Source organism: Myodes glareolus, chromosome 2 (assembly GCF_982192425.1).
Source record: "Myodes glareolus chromosome 2, mMyoGla1.1, whole genome shotgun sequence".
Classification (NCBI taxonomy): Eukaryota; Metazoa; Chordata; class Mammalia; order Rodentia; family Cricetidae; genus Myodes; species Myodes glareolus.
The window spans coordinates 78,482,352-78,502,714 of record NC_142027.1 but is presented as its reverse complement, the minus strand read 5'-3'; the positions used below and the strand labels follow the sequence as shown (position 1 = coordinate 78,502,714).

Here is a 20,363-nt window from a genome sequence, read left to right as displayed (position 1 = left end):
ATATAACACCAGTCTGGAGGCTCTTACAGGTTCTGCCAAGTATTTCCTAATTTATTTGGCAATTTTCACGTATTTTTTTTTTCCCCATCTGTAGAATGAACTCTCTGGAGCTGGTCTGTGACCTGAATATAATCGTCCTACAAAGTGTGTCTCCGCTCCCAACTCACTGGGGAAACCCCATGAAAACCACACCACACTGAGCCACAATCCCTCGCCCATCAGCCCAGCGACAAGAAGGCACACCGAAAGCTTCTTGCTTCATTGTTTTTATTGCTAGTAGGGTGGAAGCGTGAAGGCAGGTGAGAACATGTCTGCAACATGGAAAGAATCCAAGCAGGAGAACACAGAAGGGACCAGGCTCTCCCCTGACGGTGTAACTTTAAGAAGCCACTGAACACCAGAAAGCCCCATTCTCAGCAGGGTGGAGATGATAATACTTTGCTGGCTAGAACCTGGAGCCAGGGTTACTAAGATAATGCACTATACAATAAGAAACCCCAGTCGGGGTGTTTAAAAGATGACTCGGCAGATAAGATTAAGCAGCAACACAAGACTTATTAAGATTAGCAAATCAGAATTGCAATGCCATGGCGTTTTGTACTCTGTGCCTCTGAGAGGACCGGGCTGTGTCTCTCAGGTAACATTCAATTTCTACAGGGCCCCTTCACAAGACTTATGAGTCTCTGGGAATCCATTTCACCTATCGATGGTGCTGCCTCAACCCGTAATCCTGGGGGATCAGTGCTGAAACACAAACACTTCTGTAAATGTCTTAGAATCGGTGACCCAGAAGCTGAGCCTGTGTCAGTTTCAGAATCCAGTGCCTTCCAAAAGAGTACCTGCTGTCGTTTGGGAGCTTGGGGGCTGCATCGCCAAGCGTCCCGTCAGTATGTGCTTTAGGTGGCCTGGGTTCTCCCTTGCTCAGCAGAAGCATGTTCGGTTAAGCAGGATGATCCCTAGTCTCAGCCCTCCATTTTAGATGATTACTTCCTTCAGAGGTTCCATTTGTACCCACTCCTCACATTCCCTTCCTTGTCTACTGCAAGGAGGCAGCTCAGTGGAGCGATGCCATTTGGGCCAGCTTTTCTCTTGAGAAATCTGAAACAGAGATGAAGGCCCGGGTGAGCCAGGGGGTTGAGGCAAAGGTTACTTTCTACCAATGGTGCTCTGTGTAGAGTTACCCTTCACAGAGGAGGGGATGCTGGCACCAGCTGAAGGAAGCCCACCAAGCATGGCTGAGACTGTTTTGTCTTCATTGTCAACATCCTACATCTTCACTGAAGTCACATCGGTAGTCAGGAATGTTTCCAAGGCAAGAAGATCGATGAGGTGATGTGGGAACGCAATCAGATCATCTATGTGGGGCCTTCAACTTGAGGACAACTTCTCTCCATGTAGGACAAACTGTAGAGAACTTGGGAAGTAGCTTAAGTCCCCATGTCCCATTTTCTTGTGTGGGCTTGTTCCATCCGTGCATAGGCTAACTGATGGTTCTTCCCTGACAACCTGGATCCAAGTGCAACCACTTCTTGGTGACCAAAAATGACCCTATTCCCAGTTGAGGGTTTTTTTGTCTATTAACGATCTTCTTAGTAACCTTTACAGTCCAAATCTCATTAGCCAGGATACTGTGGAGAAGTCTTTTAACTTTTCCACAACTCAGTTTCCTTATCAGCCAATGTGGGAATAAGCCTCGAACAGAATGTGTTTCGTGGTTGTTCCAAGGGTCTAGCTCATTCCCGTAACGCTTGTAACCAGCCAGGGAAATGTGTCTCTATCATCAAATGATGGTCGGAGAGGAGGGAACTCCTTTTTCCTTTCCCATTTTCTGTTCCCAGACTATCTAGGTTTATTTCTAAAGAGGAAAAGTCCAGCAGTAAATAAATATTTATATATTATATATAAATATATATGCTACATATGTACATATATAAGACCCCTCAGAAGGTCCTTCTGTCACACTGTGAGAGCAGGAATTGCAAAGAAAACAGGCAATCTCCTGATGGGCTGTCTCCTAGGTCTCCCCCTAAAGCCTCCTCTCCCTGCCATCTCTGCCACCAGGGTTTGGGATTCAAACAGGAGATTCACTTTGGCATGTGTGGTAGTGATGGCTGGGGAGTACCAGGAATGGTTCTTCTTTTCTTTTCTTCTTACACAGTATTATGACATTGATTTCAAAAATAAAGTCCACTTTCTCAGTTTTCCCTCCCAGCTGTCCACAGAAACTAGGAAAATAAATACCACATCTGAAGTAGACTGCCCAGGCAGGCTTGTTTGTTCTCTGAGCAAACAGCCACCAAGAGATGCTTCAGGAAGCGAACAAGTGCCCATGGACAGCAGAGAACCAAGAATGGACACAGCTTTCCCGGGCTTCTTGGCTTTTCCTCAGCAAGCGAGGGGAGGAGCTGCCACTTGCAGGACAAGGAAGAAGCCATCGTGTGCTTGCTGAGCTCCGCCAAGGGTTTGGCTTGGAGAGCTGGAGGCTGTTTTGTTTCTGTACAGAGGACTTTTGTGCAAAATTTCTGGGTTGGAGCTCTTTCTCCTGACCACATCCGATCTCATGTAGGCAGGGAACGTACAGCCTGAAACCGTACAGGAGTTGGTGAAGGGAAAAAAAGGGGATTTCTCCTTCAGGCTCAAAGGCTACCCCTGGCCTGTGGGAATGTGGAAGTGGCTGTGGGAGCCAACCCATCCTGGTGGGCCCTGAGTCCGTTCAAAATATTTCACGGGTATTGGTTCTGTTAAGAGTGGATCCGTTTTCAAAATAGGTAGACTGTATGGCAGGACGACACTTTCCTCTGGGAGGGTGGCTTGGCTTCCTCTGGCTACAGATGTGTGTGTGTGTCTGTGTGACTGTATGGTGTGTGTGTGTCTGTGTGGTGTGTGTCTGTGTGGTGTGTGTCTCTGTGTGTGACTGTATGGTGTGTGTGTCTGTCTGTCTGTGTGGTGTGTATGTGTCTGTGTGGTGTGTGTGTGTGTGTCTGTGCACGTGTGTATAGATTCTTGGTAGAGCTGGTGTTTGTTTGGCGCACTCTTTAGTCTTTTGAACGGCTTTTCCTCCGCAACGAAAAGAAGCTGCTCTTCTGGGGAGGCCCCATCATCATAGGTGCCTGGTTTTTGTGAGTGATTTTAATCTGAAATAAAGCAACAGAGACCAATTAGTGGTAATGCAAAAATTCAGCAACTCAGGCGAGAGGGGACTGTGGGAAAGAAAGGAGACCAGCTTTGGGCTCAAAGGAGTCCGTGCAGAAGGACAACTGTCCTTGAACAGTTTCAAAATTGGCAACTTGACCCTGACTGGGCCTGGAGTTTGGCACTGCTGGAAGCGAGGGGCGGAAACACGGGGGAGAGACAGGTGTGAGCTTCCCACGTGGCCCTCGGCTCGCACCTGTCTTCTGTCCTTGCTATTCATAGATTGTCAGAATGTCACAGCCAGAGGAGACCTCAGGAACATTCCCGTTCACCCCTCTGTAGGATGGGTAAGGAAGAGGAGGCCAGCGCTCTGGCGGGTTCCTAGCTTAGCCTGAGGTCACATGGTGGGATGGCGGGTGGTGGGCAGGAGAGCCACAGCATCAGCCTCCATGCCCCCAGTGCCGACTCAGCCCAGGCAGCAGACATATGTCAGCCAGTTGATCTGAAGGCTTCGGTCTTACCTCTGGCCAAGCAACCTCAGTTGGACAGTTCCCAAATTAGTCCCTTGAGTATATCCCCTTTTCTTAGACTCTCAGACAACCCTATTTTCTTGGGTAAGCTTTTTATTTTTTTAATTTTAAGGTTTATCATTTTATTCTATAAAACATTCCGTTAATTATAGACATGTCTCCAAAGCGCTTAATTTCTATTTGAATGTGGCCTGGTGACACTCCCACACTAATACTCGGTGTTATCACTCCATCGGCATTTATCAAGTGTGATAGATGTTCAGAGTGGGTGGTTGATACGGGAACAGGAGGTACTTAGGATTCAAAGACTTGGGTGTGGGGCCATGTACTTCTATTTCCTTGCTGCAGAACTTTGGACAAATAATTTATCATTCAGAGAACAGTGCTTGCCAAACTTCAAAGTAAGGGCAACATTGATACTATTTCCTTACACAAAGATCATATGTCAGACTGTCAATGAAAGCCCATTGTAAACGGTAAAATGGAAGGGAATGGCTAGGTGTTATACGGGAGAAAGAGAGAATAGGTGCCAAAGGAAACAGGACCTGGAAGCTCAGAACTCTATGGACCTAATCTTGCCGTTTTTCCCATACTACTGCAAGTCACAGTGTGACCGCAGAGAAAAAAAGTAGACAAATTATTGAAGAGCAGCCCATCATCAATTTTAAATGAATGTAGCATTAGCTAGGGGGTCTTACAAAAGAAGGAAGAATCAGGAAACGTCTGATGAGAGCAGGGAGGCTTCTGATAATTTGAAGGTAAGGAAAAGGAGAACGGAGGCGGGGGGGGGGGGAGGGGGGAGTAAAGGAACCGTGTATAAATAGGCTGAACTGAGCTCTAAGGATGAGGTCTATGGGAGACCCGGCAGTTGGTTGATAGGACTGTACAAGGGAATGGCAAGACTGGGTTCCTGTGAGGTAATCAGAAACGACAAAACACGGCTGAATAGAAGGTGACAGAAAGGACTGGACAATTATTTAACAGCTGTCACCAGAGAGAGCTAGAGAGAGATGTCCGGCAATGAGGACGGCGCTGTAAGTCAGGTTCACAGTTAGAAGGCTCCCAGACCCGGAAAGAAAAGGATGGATGTGAGAGACGCCGGGCAATCAGCAGAACCTGACGATAGCCCTGAAATGACTGTCCTGTTGTTTTTCGCCAGCCTGGAGATTTTCTGGCAGACGATTGGATCAAGACTCCATCAATCGCCATTTTGTGTTCTACGCCATATTGTAGCCGTTATGTTTGCTGCAGCTCTGGAAGTGAGGCAGAGATGGGGACTCTCGCGGCACCTCGCCAGAGCCTGCGCTCGCGCAGGCTCCTCGTAGAGATTCGTGACACAGGCTCTGGGATAAACCTTTTCTCACTGCTGAGCTCAGATGTTCATTTGAGGAAGACTTCTGTCTCCTCACTTTGATATCCCTGAACCAAGCGGATGTTTGCTGGGAGACTGTGCTAGGGAAGAGGAACCAGGCCAGAGAAAAGAGCATTTTCCTGGCATTCAAGATGGCCATGCTTTAGGAAAGCGGATGGCAGCTGTGCACGTTAGGAGAGAAGGCCCTTGCTTCTTTCTCTGCCTCTAACTGAACTAAGACTTGCCTGTTAGCACCTCCAAGGCTAAGGGAGGAAGTAAAACACAAATCTGTTTTTGCACCTTTTTTTTTGTGGCCGGCCTAGAATTCTCTTACGTAGCCCAGGTGGACCTCAAATTCACGGGGATCCTCCTTCATCTCCACTATGAGAGCTGGGATTATAAGTGGGCTCTGTCACGTTCAGGCTTCTGTGCTGTGCCAGCAGGGTAGGTGGGTAGGTGTTTGGAACGTCTCTTTAACATGATAATGTGATCATTGTTGGCATCCAGGAATCTTTATTGGCCTGTCCTTGGGATCCTGACAGGATACACTCTCAGCTACAATCACTAAGAGCATCCTCCTGTGCTACATTCCTTTTTAAAAGGTGGGCCTGCCTACCTCTTATCTTTTTCTTTTCTTTTCCTCTCTTCCCTCTCCCTGTTCCTCTCCTCCTTCTCCCTCCATCTCTCTCTCTTCTGCAACTCTTGTACCCAGGGACTGGTCTCTGCCCCCTTCTTTCTTAATCACAGAAGAGAGGGGGCCTTCTAATACACACACACACACACACACACACACACACACACACACACACATTGTTTTCTAATAAAAGATATTATCATCTTTTAAATCAGATATTTCTGCTGGGAGTGGTGGCACGCACCTTTAATCCCAGTGGAAGGCAGAGGGAGATAGATCTCTGTGATCTCTGAAGCCAGCCTGGTCTACAAGAGTGAGTTCCAGGATAGACAGGGAAACATTGTTTCAAAAAAAACAACCAACCAAATAACGTTAGGTCTTGCTGGGTTCTCCAAGATCTTGGAATCCTCTTTCAGGAGTGTTTTCTAGCACCTGAGGCCTTCGTGACAGTGACAGTCAATGATGAACTTGGCAGAATTTATAGACTCACTGTATCCCGATTATGTTTAATTAAAGAGGTGAGACCCGCATATATGTGGGCACCACAGCCTGGCTCGGGCCCTGGACTGTGTCCGTGGAGCAAGGGAGCAGAGCTGAAGGGCGCCTTCATCTCCCCCTCTTTCCCCCCAACAGTGGATGTCACGTGATCAGTTGTTTCCTGTTCCTGTTGCCTTGACTGTACCCTTGAACTGTGAACCAGAAGCTGATTTTGTTCAAGTATTTCATAGCAACAGAAAAACAAACTAAGACAGGTTTCAAATGTAGTCGGGACAGCCAGGCTACACAGGAGTAAGGCTGACTGCCGAGTGGGAAGGTTTAGCTGCCTCAGAGGTTTGCACGCGTTGGTCCCCGAACCTACAGCATCAGCGCCTCCCTGGAACACGGTCGAAAGCCCAATTCTTGGGTCTCCAGACCTCCTCGATTAGAACTCTGAGAAGTGTTCCAGTCACGCGAATTTTATCCTCCACTCCAGTCCCACAGCTCACCAGACTGAACAACCATGGTCATTTCCAACTTAATGATTTAACTACTATCCAACTTTAGAAGGAGATTCCTTTTAAATTTTACTATTTGAGACAGAGTCTCAAGTACCCAGGCTGGCCTTCAACTCATTATGTAGCTGATTACCTCCAACTTGTGATTCTCCTGCCTCTCTCTACCTCCGGGGTACTGAGATTACAGTGTGAGCAACGATGGTGGAGCATGGGATACTATTTTATAGCACTGTGTAAGGCAAACATTCTTAATAAATAGATATGTCGCATATATAGATATGTTTCTCTAAATAAACAGATATCTGTTCATTTTTAAGAAGTTATAAACCAATTTAAAAGTTTAAAAACCCTCCAAACAACAACTTGCTCTCTTGGTATATACCGCTTTAATTTATTCCTATCCTTTCAGGACTAAAACTGAAATCAGCATCTGGAACTGCTGCATTTTATTTGATATTAGCTTGTCGGTGCTTTAATGTCTGTGGTATTTAATTTTAAAATAAGTTTATCTTTAATTAATTTACCTTACTCTGTTTTGGAGAGTGAGTCCAGGGCCTCGGATATGTGAGGAAAGCATTGACCCATGCACTGCACCTCCAGTTCTGAAAATATTATTAAAATTGTACTTTCAATGTCTAAAATTTATTTCATTTGATTAATAGAATGTAGTTTATTTAAAATTCTTCAGGGATGGTGAGGTGGTTCAGTGGTTATGACCAACGGCTGCTCTTGCAGAGGACCTGGGGTGGCTTACACAGTGGCTTACAACTCTATAACTCCAGTACCAGGGGATCTGGAACCTTTTCAGCCCTCCAGGGGCATCAAGCAGGCACACAGTCCACATACATGCATGCAGATGAAACACGCATACACATACATTTTACAAAAGTTTTTACAAGCTTACCTCCTCACTAACTGTTGGGTTTTTGTGAAAAATCCATTTTTGTTATACTGCATGAAGCAGAAACTGATATTCTTATCCATCTATGTCTATATTTTTAAGACATTTTTATTTTATGTTTATGAGTGTTTTGCCATATAGCACCCACAAAGGCAAGTAGAGGGCATTAGATCCCCAGGAACTAGAGTTAGAGACAGTTGGGAGCCACCATGGGATGATGGGAACTGAACCTGGGTCCTCTGCAGGAACATGGTTAACTTAACTGCCGAGCCACACGGTTCTTCCTGATACATGGTTTAAGAAGCAATCCAGAAAAGCTGGGTCAGCTCCTTTTCCTGTCTTACTGAGTGTGAGGCCTTACCACATCCTGACAGAAGCAAATGTTTTCTTAAACTTCCTTGGCATATGAAGAATACATGGTGTTCAAACTGTCTTAATTTGAAAAATCTTCCCTTTTTAAAAGCTTGTGTTATCATATATGACTCCATAGGTTAATAGCCTGTGTCATCTTATCTGCAATTGTCTGTCCATTCTTACACTGTTTGCACTTTTTTCTACTGGATCCAAGGTATTTTTTTTTTTTATGGTATAGGAACTAGTCTGTTCTTCTGTACTGCTATTGAAAGTTTGTCTTTAGGCTTTTGAATATATAAATTAATTTGCTTTTATTCTACTTCGTTGTTTTTTCTGTTGGTGTTTCTCGCGGACTCTAGGCTGGCCTCAAACTTACTCTGCAGACAAGGATGGCCTCGAACTGCTGGTTCCATTGCCTCTGCTTCTCGAGTGCTGGGTTTGTGTGACGCAGGGGATCTAACCCGGGGTCTTTGCTCATTTACCGCTCTTCAGACTGAGCTACATTTTCAGCTCCTCTATACTGACTCTTGGCTTGTAGAGCTCGAAATTCATTGTTCAGAAAAAAAATGTCACCTTTCCAATAGAAAGGTTCTGCCTATAGGGTAACTAAAATAATCTATATCCTCCCCTAGGTAATAACATTTCATTTTTAATTTGCATCTTGCTGTGTAGTGCTTACTTACCCAGATAAGTAAGTATTTTGTTGTTGTTGTTTTTTTGGGTTTTTTGTTTGTTTGTTTTTTCAAGACAGCGTTTCTCTGTAGCTTTGGAGCCTGTCCTGGAACTAGCTCTTGTAGACCAGGCTGGGCTCAAACTCACAGAGATCCACCTGCCTCTGCCTCCTGAGTGCTGGGATTAAAGGTGTGCCACTGCTGCCCAGCTAGATAAGTAAGTTTTTAGGTACCCTATGTGCCCTAAGATTTCTTAGGACTCCATTCTGTATTATTGATTTACTTATCTAATACTGTAATAAGGGAATATTATTGAAAGTATTGTGACTTTATGATTATTTTAGTATCTCGTGGACAGTTTTTTCTTCCCCCGCTCCCCACAACAGCAGAAGGTTAAAACTCTTCTTAAAGTTCCTTTATTAAATCATCTAGGAATTGTATTGTTTTGTCTGGTTAACAAAATTTGCTTGGGGATTTTGGGATCCCTATTTTGGACATGGGACATCTCTGTGATGGCTATGTTTTATTGATTTGATATAGCCCAGAATTATTGGGAATGAGGTTTCAGAGAGGGATTGTCCAGGTCAGGTTGGCATGGAGGACTGTCTTGTTTACATAAACAGTGGGAAGACCCACCCACTATGGGTGACACCATTTCCCAGGCCAAAGGATCTCTGGTCTTAGATACAATGTGACCAGTTCACTCAAGCTCCTGCCGCTGTGACTTCTCCACTGGGATGGACTGTCCCCTGGAACTGCCAGCAAAACAAACCCTCGCTTCCTTAAGATGCCTTGTCAAGGTATTTTCATCATAGCAATGAGAAAAGAAACCAAGATGGTTTGCATATTCAGTTTTTAAAACTTTACGTCTTATGGGCATCTTCATTAGTGTTTCACAATTCAGCTGTATATTTTATATCTTGTGGCTACTGTTATAATACTTATTCCTTTTTCTAGTAGGTCTATTGGACAGCTTACTGCTGGTAGAGAGGAGTGCTATCATTTTTGTCTACTTTCCTATAGGACTTAGCCTAGAATAACTTATGCTAGGAAGTTTTCCACTGATTCTTGAGCTTTCTAGGGTCACCATGCCTTACAACAGTGACAGTTTTGACTGTTTCCCAAATATTAATGCTTATTTTCTATTTCATATGTATTATAATGCCAAGCAATGCTAGCATTTATTTCTTGTCTGTGATTTTAGTAGGAATTTTCCTAAAATTGTAGTATTAAGTAAAATATTTGTTATTGGCTTAACAGAAAATTTTCATTATTTTGAAGGAGTTTCTTTCTAGTTCTAGTAATTTTTGTTTTCTGGGTTTTTGTTTTTTTTTTTTTTTTGAGACAGGGTTTCTCTGTGTACCTTCAGCTGTCCTGAATCTTGCTCTGTAGCCCAGGCTGGCCTCAAACTCGGAGATCTTCCTGCCTCTGCCTCCTGAGTGCAGGGACTAAAGGTGAGCCACCACTGTCCAGCAGTCATAGTATTCTCTGAATCTCTATAAAAATAAGAAATGTTACCATGCACGGTGACTCACACCTTAATCCTAGCACTCAGGAGGCAGAGGCAGGCTCAGCTCTGTGAGTTTGAGGCCAGCCTGGTCTACAGAGAAGTTCTGGGTTAGCCATAGTTACTCAGGGAGACTTTGTGTCAAAACAAGACAAGACAAAATGAATGAACAAAAAATCAAAAGAAATGCTGGCTCGAAGAGATGGCTTCTTGTTCTTGCAAAGGACCACAGTTCAGTTCCCAGTACCCACACTGGGCAGCTCACCATCACCTGAACTCCAAATCCAGTGCCCTCTTCTGGCCTGTGCGGTGGGCAACTGTACAGACATGCACGTACGTGGGCGCATGTGCATGTACAAACACATGTAATTAAAATTAATCTTAATAAAAAGAAACGTTGAATGTTATTAAACACTTGTGGTCATCTATTTACATTAACATGTCTCTTCCCTAAAAAAATGATAGCAGGTTTCTTTTCTCATTCCTATGATACACCCTAAGGGTTGAATGATCCTTTCAACACATTTTACTGACCTACCTACCTGTTGGCCTGAATTTTTAATTCATATTCAAGTTTGAGTCATATTGCTCTACATATTTTTTGGTATAATCTTTTTCAGTCGCTTCAGTTCTTCTGTGTATGTGGAGTATATGTGTGAAATAAAATGCACATGTGTGCACATATGTTTGTAGTGTGCATGCATGTGTGTTCTCATGCCTATGGAGACCCAATGTTGATATCAGGTATTTTGAATCACTCTTATCTAACTGAGACAGAGTCTGTTCCTGCATCCATAGTCTCCTGGTTGACTGCTTGGGGCTGGCAGAGAGTTCCAGGGATCCTCTTGTCTCCGATTTCTCAGCATCAGAGCTACAGACATGCCTGACAATGCCAGGCTCTTACATGGGTGTCAGGGATTCAAACTCAGGTCCTGATGCTGTGTGGCAGGCACTCTGCTGACTGACCTCTGTCCCCAGCCCATCAGTGTGGTATTTCCAGAATGTGTGTGATCTACTTTCACCCTATATAACTTTCATAATATACTTTCCTTATTGTCACCCTATGACCACCGCTTGTCCTCTCCCAGGTCTACTGATCTTCTTCTAACTGCTTTCCCTTCCTCTTCTGTGCCTTTTGTTTCACTGGACATCACTTCTCATTAGGACTCCTTACTGGAGCGTTACAGGAGCACAGATATCTTACCACTGTCTATACCACAGAAGGAGCACAGATAACTTACCACTGACTATACCACAGAAGGAGCACAGATAGCTTACCACTGACTATACCACAGAAGAAAATGCCCTGCCTTGCACTGGCAACCATTACCTCTATATAGATCCTCAGGGCCTCATGATCCCCTCCCTGCTAAATTCATCTGTTTTGAGGTCACTTTGCATATGAGTCTTTAAAAGCATTTTCTGTTTCATTAATGGTTGGATTTCCTTCATTTTTTTTGTTCAAGTTTATTAGAATCAAAATTACATATTATTTTATAATTAATAGTGTCATTGTCCATATATATTAAGACTTTATATTACAATTGCTTTTTTTTACATTTTAATATTCCTGATACCAACTTTTTTCTCTTTTAAAATGAGATTTTCAAACACTTGCCTTGTTGAAAAAAAGAGGCCTAGATTTTTACTGTGTTTAAAGTTGTTTACTTTGTTTTTTATTATTATTTTTCATTTGCTTTCTTATGCTTGGTAAAGGATAGTATTTAGCTTCTGTATATAATATTATAAATAAAACATATATTGTTGCGGAGTAATTTTTTGTACACTGTGAAAATTTGTCATTTGGATTGGTCTAATACAAAACTGAATGGCCAATAGTTAGGATTTTGGGAGCAGAGAGAATGCTGGAAGAAGGGCAGAGTCACGAGGAAATGCCATGAGACACAGAGGAAGGAAGTGGGATGTACAGGAGGAGAGGTAACAAGCCATGAACCATGGAACAGCACATAAAAGGAATGGGTTAATTTTAGTTATAAGAGATAGTCAGAAACTTGTAATTATAATTAATAAGAAGTCTCCATGTGGTTATTTGGGAGCTGGCTGGAGGGACAGAAAAATCCACCTTCAGTATATATAATATATCATATATTCTTTTGTTTTAGGTGTCTCTTTTAAGAAACATCTTCTACCTTGCAGTCGACTGCCTCTCTACTGCAAACTTTCAAGCCAGTTCTACCGTACATGTGTGCTCTTCTGTCTCTTCCTCTTTCTAGAAGGACACTGGTTTGATGAATTCAGACCCCACCAGAAACCAGCCTTGCTAAGACTTTGATTTTGGGTTCCAGCCTCCAGAAGAACTGGAAAATATACTTCAGTTCTTAAACCACCAGTGTGGACTGGCACATTTTTGTTGGCAGCCAAGCCTAGAATCCCAATAAGTGGAGGCAGAAGCGAGACTATGAGTTCATGATCAACCTGAACTATATACACAGCAAGACCTTACCAAACAAAACAGAGCAAAATAAAGCAAAGAAAAAAGAAAGAAAGAAAAAACACCAAAGGCTGGCGTAGCGCAACGGTAGGACTCTGTCTCTGTCTCTCTCTCTCTCAGAAAGCAACATGCCATGGGTACCCATACACAAAACTCTCTCTCTCTGTCTGTCTCTCTCTCTCTGTCTGTCTCTCTCTCTCTGTCTCTCTGTCTCCCTGTCTCTCTCTCAGAAAGCAAAATGCTGTGGGCATCCCCACACAAAACTCTGTCCTATCTCTCTCAGGTATAATTAAAATTTTTAAAAACACCAATAATAGGAAACTGAACCTGGGTTCTGTGCAAGAACAGCTCTTAACCGCTGTGTTCTCTATCTCTCCAGTGCTCATTTGTTTGAGGCAGGGTCTCTCTATGTAGCCCTGATAAGTCTTGAACGTACTCTGTAGCTCAGGTTGCCTTGAACTCACAAATCCTTCTGCCTCAGCTTGTGCAACCATACCTTCCCTGGTCCATGTTCTGTATTCATTTGCTGATGGCATTCTAGAGCTGTGATTACAAGTCCTGGCACCACGTTCAGTGCTCTGGAGCCACACCAAAGCAGAGAACCAACCTGAGCTCTCTGCGGCATTTCCAGGGAGGTCCCCAGAACTGTGGGTGCACCAAGGGAAGCATGTCTGTGTACTGGGTAGGATCTGGAGCACGTAGGCTTGGCTTCCGGATAAGGAAGTGTTCTCTAACATCCGGACTTGCTCCTCAGCAGAACAGTCTTTCTTTTGACCCCACCACTTGGGTAGGTTCAAGCTGAGGCTCTCAAGATACCACGGACAAAGTCTCAGAGCCAAGTCAGAAAGGGGCTATTCCCGACACTCTCCCAGGGTCCCGCTTACACTGAGATGCAGTGATTTTATACCAAGTCAGTGTCTTCAAGGGGTAAGACAAAAGCATGCTTCTCATGCTCACCTCCAAGACAGGCAAACTTACTGTGCAACGCGGCTGCATCCAGGGCTCTCCATCTACTTGCATCGGCAGAAGCTTGTTAGTCCTGGAATCCCCAAACCAAAGAAACAACAGTGAGTCTCTCAGAGCTGGAGAATCATCATCGCTCCCACCACAGAGAGAGAAGCACGAAGCCCACACGTGCTCACTTAGGAAAGGTTCATTGAGACCAGGGGAACTTTTTGAAAACAGAATCTTCCGCCTGTCTAAGGGACTGTACTTGGCAGGTCTAGAGGCAGGCCTACAGATCTGGGGTCTAACGGTTACTATAGGAATTTCTCTATAGGTTCCGTCTTCAGACTCCACTTTGAGAAACTGTCATGGGTGCATTCAAAGCCACAGCCACCTGGAAAACTGGCCAGCAAACATGGTGGCCCCACTGCTGAGCAACCAGCCAGAGGGGAAAGTGGCTCGTGCCAGGCTCTGCCCTGGAGTAGGAAGAGGCCTGCACCCCTGACAGAATGAGTGGTTGTAGCCTATCCAAGAGGTAACGTCTCTAAGCTACAGAGGTTATCACCATATACACTCAACCGCAATAGGTTGGGTACTCTGGAATCATACACACCATGACTGCTGGGACAGGGACATTTAAGAATAGTGACCCCAGGTGTAGGAGGAGAGGTGAAGAGAATGTGTTGCCCTCGTGCTTAGGAAAGACTTTCTCTTTGGCCTATGGGCTCTGTAGACTCTAACGTGTCTTCCAATGCCTTGGGAGGATGGTAGTCCTCTGGCCAGGGCCATGTGAACAGTCACCACCCACTGGACCGGAAGCCCTTACCTGAGCTTGGTAGCTTCCCTATTTTTGAAATTACAAAATGGGAGGGGAAAGCATTCTTTTGATACAGCAGTTCTCTCGTGGACTCTGAGTATATTTCATAATAAAAGCAATACATCTAATAATGAAAACACCATATCAGCAGAAAGGAGGTCTTTGAATACTTAGGGATAGAGAAGTATCTGAGAAGGGCCTAGCAGGATGGAGCTTTTAGCTGCCCCTCTGTTTCCATCTGGAAATAGATCTGTTGAATGCTGGAAAAAGCCCCCCTCATACTTAACTTCTTAGATTTCTTCTTGGCAGTCAGGACACTGTGTTCCCTGTAATCTACCAAGGCCATCGCTGTGATATTCTACAGAAAACCTGGCCCCATAGGTACGAGGGCTCTGGGCAAGGGCTGCCCAGGTTGGTCTGGGAAGCAAACGTCCTATCACAGCAATGGCCCCAAAGACAGGGGGTATGGTGACACAGTATGGAGATAGGAAATGACAAAGGGGCAGGGGAACAGATCCTCGGGGACCACAGAAGGGCTCTGGCTGAAGGAAGATGGAAGGGCCAAGAACGGATTCCTCAACTGTGTTCTCCCTGACACTTGCCCAAGCATTTCCGGAAGAAAGGGCTCTGTAACGTAAATGCCTCTGGGAAACCCTTTACCCCGCAGCCCTTCTAGGAGATCCCCAAGGCAAACCAACAGATAGGATCTGTAGCAAGAGAGAAAAAGGACAGGAACGAAGATGCCTGAAACAGCCAGGTTGGGTAAGAAGCTGAGGGGAAAAAGTCTAACTAAGGAGAACTGAAATTGGACGAACCCCTATCAGACACCAGAGCATCCAGGCAGATTGGCTATGTCATCCATGTCCCCCAAAACTGCTACCCTCTTGGTCAATACAAGAAGTTCATTGATGCTAATGGGTTAGCATAAAAAGGCGTCCCGCGCACAGAACAGCTGTGGGCCCTGGCTTTATTCTAATGTTTTACAATTACAAAGAGAAAAAGACAAAGAATTGGACCTCTGGTGCCCTGAACCTTATATATGTACCGTTTATGTTACCAGGTAATTCTAAGAGGCTAGGCTGTCATGGTTCCTCTAGTTGATGGCATTAAATCTGGCCCGACACAACTCCTCCATCTGCCATTCAGGGGTCATAGCCGGAGGGGGCAGGATGATTGGAAGAGCCAGAGGGACAGGGAGTTTGCTGTTGAGATCATGTCTCTTAGTATGAAATGTCACCAACATGACTGCCTAAACAAGACTAGAACAAGGGTGGCACCAATAGACATGCTATCATGGGTGGGGGTGGGGAGAGGTAGGGGGAAACCCATGGGGCATCAACACTACACCAAGGACTACAGGCAGCCAAGGAATGCTAACAGCAGGAGAAATAGTTTCCCTTAGGGAAGGGCACACCGATTGATTATCCAATGCCAAGTGGTCATCCCTGAAATCATAGACATACAAATGACCATATGGCCTGAGCAGTTGGAATATATATATATATATATATATATATATATATATATATACATACATACATACACATACATATACATATATATACACAATTAAAGAATATAGGCAAAAGTATTGTTTATAAATACTGCTAAGCTTTTTTTTTTTTTTTTGCCATTTTGCTGTAGCCTGAAGTACGAAGGTTGCCTCCCAGTCTTTTTACTATTTGCCCGAATGTTCAAGGGGGAAGGGAGACCCAGACGATGCTGGATAACAAGGGAACTTACCTAATGATGACAGAGGAGCACTGGGCCAGCCTCCTGCCCGCGCTCTTCAGGCCAGTATAGATCTGTCCCATTTCCATGGCTCCCTCTAGACCCACAACTTCAAGGAGCTGGTCGCTGAGGTCTGCAGAGTAAATAGCAAAGACCATGGACACTCTTCTCTCTCATTCAGGATAGTCTGTCCAGAAGTTCTGGTCCCTTGATGGCCAGCCCAGGTCGAGCTATCATTTACCACCCAAGGGTGCTTTCATATACCGAGTCAGACATTTTCTCAAAAAAGAAATAGATGTACCTTTTTGAGGGAGCAGAAAGTTAAAGCCAAGTTATAGTTTTTTTTTAAAGCATTGATTTTGAAGACTAATATGTACCCAGTAACTAGGCAGACATTAAGGAGTCTCTTCAGATAGAGAGTGACAAACACTGTTTCTGAAACACACTATCCTAGCTCCTAGAGACAAACTGGTTTGGGTCTAGGATAAGAAGGAATGTTTGAAGAGTCTCTAACTATTCTTAATGTCAGAGAAACATGTTGGCTCTGCTAATGATGACTGATGGTTAATTAGCCTCAAATTTGGCCTATGCTTAGCTGCTGGTGAGCCATCCTCTGCAGACATCCTCAGGAAGATCAAGGGATTTTTCCAGCATACCCCGGGCCTAAGTCAAGCAAAGGAGAAGAATATTCCACCTGCATCAGGCCATTGTGGCTCACAGTGGAAAAGGAGGTAGAAAAACACGAACTCCAGGCTCCATATCACAGTACCAATGGCCTGCAATGGTGGTAATGGCTTCCAATTCCCAGCCTGGGAGGAGTGATCCAGTTTGCTTAGATTTTCGCCTCCATTTTCCACTGTGAGAATGATGGCAGGGGTGATGCTGGATGCTGGGTCCAAAACTCACTCTAAAAGGCAACTGCTTGTGCAGGTAGAGCTGAAGCAAAAATTAAGATGCAGAGTTTAAAGAACAGTTTATCCCCTTCAATAGCGGAAGAAGAGTACGCTTTCTCAGCTCGAGGCTAGTTACTACTGTTCCATTACTAGCCACGGGCGAGAAAACTGCGCCAAGGCCTTTGTTTGCTCATCAAATGGCTTCTGTCCTCCAAAGACGCACTGTTTAAGACTAGTGAAGAAATATTTACTCTTTTGTTTAGAAGATGGTCGTTTTAAAAATACTCCACTGTTTGATGTCCATCTAATAGAGGCCGTTGGCCACAGCACTGAACTGACAGTGAACACATCAACACTGAAGTCTAAATGTCTGATCCTTGAGAGACGTAAGCTGTCAAGAGATACATGAGTCAAAACCATCTGTGAAAAGCACGCCGCTTCCCCCTGTCTCCATCCACGACCCACTCTCCTCCCTACGTTTCCCCTTCTTCACATCATGGAGGAGATACTGTCTCCTTAAGCTCTCTGTCTCATTTGGACTTGGGACAAGAAGCCATAAAAGGGGAAGGTTTATTTAGGAGAACGCTCCAGGCTCTCTGAAGGAGTTTGGAGCTAATCAACAATAAATATCTAAATCTCTAGTCACTTAATTAGTTCCTTGAATAAGTCTTCCTTGCAGAGTCTTAGCTTATTGTGCTGGTTTAATGGTGTCCATGAAAACAACACAGGCTATGGGTGGTAGGGGAGGCAGGGAGGGAGGAAGCAAGAGAAGAGGATGGGGAGATGAAGGAGAGAAGTGTAATACAGTTCTTCTAGGGGCGAGGAGGACAGGGGAATTGTGCTGGGATAGGAGGGAAGAGAAGAAAATAAAGGCATATGTTTTTAGACGTTCTTCTGCAGGGTGGCAGAAACAGATACCTTAGAAAATGTTGCTCTTTGTCACAGGCTTTAGTATCTGACAGAGCTCAATGGTTCAGTGTTTTTCCCTCCTTGAAACATGCCCTGGTAACAAAATGTTCTAAGAAGCAGGGCACTTAATAGACTCAAGTGTTTCAGCTTTACAATGTCTCTGTCTTTTAACAAATTTTCCCGTTGAATGGCTTTAAAGTTGTTATCACTTCCCACACATTACCTTGCAGCTATCGCTTCCCACACATTACCTTGCTTCCTGGCTCCAGAAGAGCTGTAATGAAGGCTGATCTCACCAGCGGGAGTGGGCAGGTGGGGGAGGGGCTGGCACAGATGTGGGCCAGAGGAGAGGGTATGCAGGGGAAGGGGCTAGGGGCTTATTAGCCCTTTGTCCTCTCACCTTTGAATATGTATATGAATATGAATAGGTGGCTCCTGTCTGGCACCCTGCTCCTAACCCTGACCCTGACACCTGACCGCAGGACTTAGCTGCTCTTTGCCCTCTTCTGCTATTGCCTAATTATCTTTCAACTTCCTAGAATGCCTACTGAGAAAGTCTTAAAGAAGTCTATTTTACATTTCTTTCCTAAAGTAACTGAGCATCAAGACCCTTCTTTTGTATGATAACTATAAATAGTCCATGGTTTCAGTTTTCTTTGTGTTACACTTAAAAAGAGTTCTTCATCACCTAACCCCTCTTTCCTTCCTCTACCATGGAGAAGCTTATGTAGGCAATAAGTTTGGTACTAAAATGAAGGAGAACAGAATGTAAGTCAATGTCTAGGCACAAACAACGGGGAATATTTAGGTTTTGTGTTTAGAACACAGAATCCAGGATCGGGACATCTGGTATACCAGGTGTCTGCTGTACCTTGGGTACCAATGATTCAGAGTTTGGCAACTGTGTCATGATCATATTGTCTTTATACTCTTCCACTCACTAATGTTTGAGACAGAGTATCTATGCACCTTAGTTAAGCAGGATTCATTCACTCAGTCACAGAACTGCTACGGAGTCAGCAACAATGTTCTAGGCACTGTGTTAGGAACTGGCAATATAGAGTATTCTGTTGCTCAAGGAATCTTGTCTAAGGAAGAGAAATAATTCGGTGAACCATCGTCCATAGTATTTTTCCCTAGCGAGATTTATTATTTAATTATTATTTATCCTTATTATTCAGAAACTTGTCCAAATCCAGAGGAGGAGATCTTTGGGCCAGGCACAAGTTTGTCCAGCCTATGAGCCAGGCCTTCCAGCCCTGCTCTTCCTATTCCTTGGTGACAAGGCTTTGTGCACACATGTGTGCACACTGAACAAGTACTTCACATCTGCATTCTAGGAAAGAAGGAAGCCATGGCGTGGGAAAATGGGGAGGGGAGAGCGTGGAAGCAAGGGGTAGGGCAGCAAGAACCTCAGTTCCAACCTGTTCACCCTCTAGCATTCAGGGTTATAAATGCACATCTAACCATGTCACCCCCACAGACCCACAATCCTTAGCGGCACCACGCAAAACCCCAAACAAGGGCTCGACAAAAGAAGATGCAGTGTGCGTACCTTCACACCCGACATGTTACAAGGAGTGAAAGATTTGAAAATAATTTGCCAGTTGGAATGTGTTTGAAGGTTTGACACTGTTTTTCCTATTACTTTCTATCACGGATAGAACCCAAGTCGTTCACGAAAGCACATGCGTTGTAGCGTCATTTATAAAAGTCACCCCACTGCCACATTTCTTCCTGCATGGGAACAGTTAAACAAGCAACATGGTATCCACACGATGGAATTTTTTGCTGCCATTAAAATATTTACAAGCCAGGTATGGAAGCTCATGCTCATAATCTTAGCACCCAGGAGCTCGGGGGTGGGACCAGGTAGGGGGGGACTGTGGTAAGTGCAAGAACTACAAACTGAGTGCCAGGCCAGCCTGGGATACCATGTGAGACCTTGTTTTAAAATCGCAACACTCATATATAATAACCGCAAGTATGTTTATGTGATGATTATTATGTCAACATATAAGCTTACTTATGTAGCATGTTCTCACTAGGTAAGATGATACACATAAAAAAAAAGTAATCTAAAAATAAACGTATTAGCTTCTACTCATGGCAACAATTAGTTCCAGAAGGTTCTCTGGGCTGCTCTTCCTTTAGTTTGATTAAGATGGTCCTCAAGATCTTCCATGCGCACATAGACTACAACTGCAGCCACCGTACCACGCAGTCTGGGTTGAACGGGGAAAGAGACGAAGGAACGGTGGAAAAGGAGGCAAATAAGAGACTTGGGAAGTTCTAGCAAAGGTGTTCTGAGACAAGGAGTGGAAGGTGGATGAGGCGCTGTGAGCAGATGACATGTGGCCTCAGTAATGAGCAGCTGGACTGGACAAATTAAAGGGGAATGTGGCTATGCCAGTGGTTTCCAAACTTTGTTGTTTGTCAAATTTACCTTTTAAAAGCAATGGTACTGCCAGACAGAAGCAGCGCATGCCTTTAATCCCAGTACTTGAGAGGCAGAGGCAGGCAGATCTCAGTGAGCTAGGC

General features: G+C 44.4%; 1 protein-coding gene across 6 annotated transcripts in view; it reads right to left on the bottom strand.

The window, feature by feature from the left end:
- Window positions 1–250: 250 nt before the first annotated feature.
- Window positions 251–20,363, bottom strand: part of Dgkg (diacylglycerol kinase gamma) — a 199,304-nt gene continuing 179,191 nt past the window's right edge. For all 6 annotated transcript variants that reach the window (XM_087902007.1, XM_087902013.1, XM_087902010.1 and 3 more), the window contains 3 exons: window positions 16,033–16,153; window positions 13,506–13,566; window positions 251–3,134 (listed from right to left, as the gene is read on the bottom strand). In XM_087902007.1, coding sequence (XP_087758133.1) covers window positions 3,036–3,134; window positions 13,506–13,566; window positions 16,033–16,153 — 281 coding nt within the window. In that variant the 3' untranslated portion in view covers window positions 251–3,035. The remainder of the gene's footprint in view (window positions 3,135–13,505; window positions 13,567–16,032; window positions 16,154–20,363) is intronic.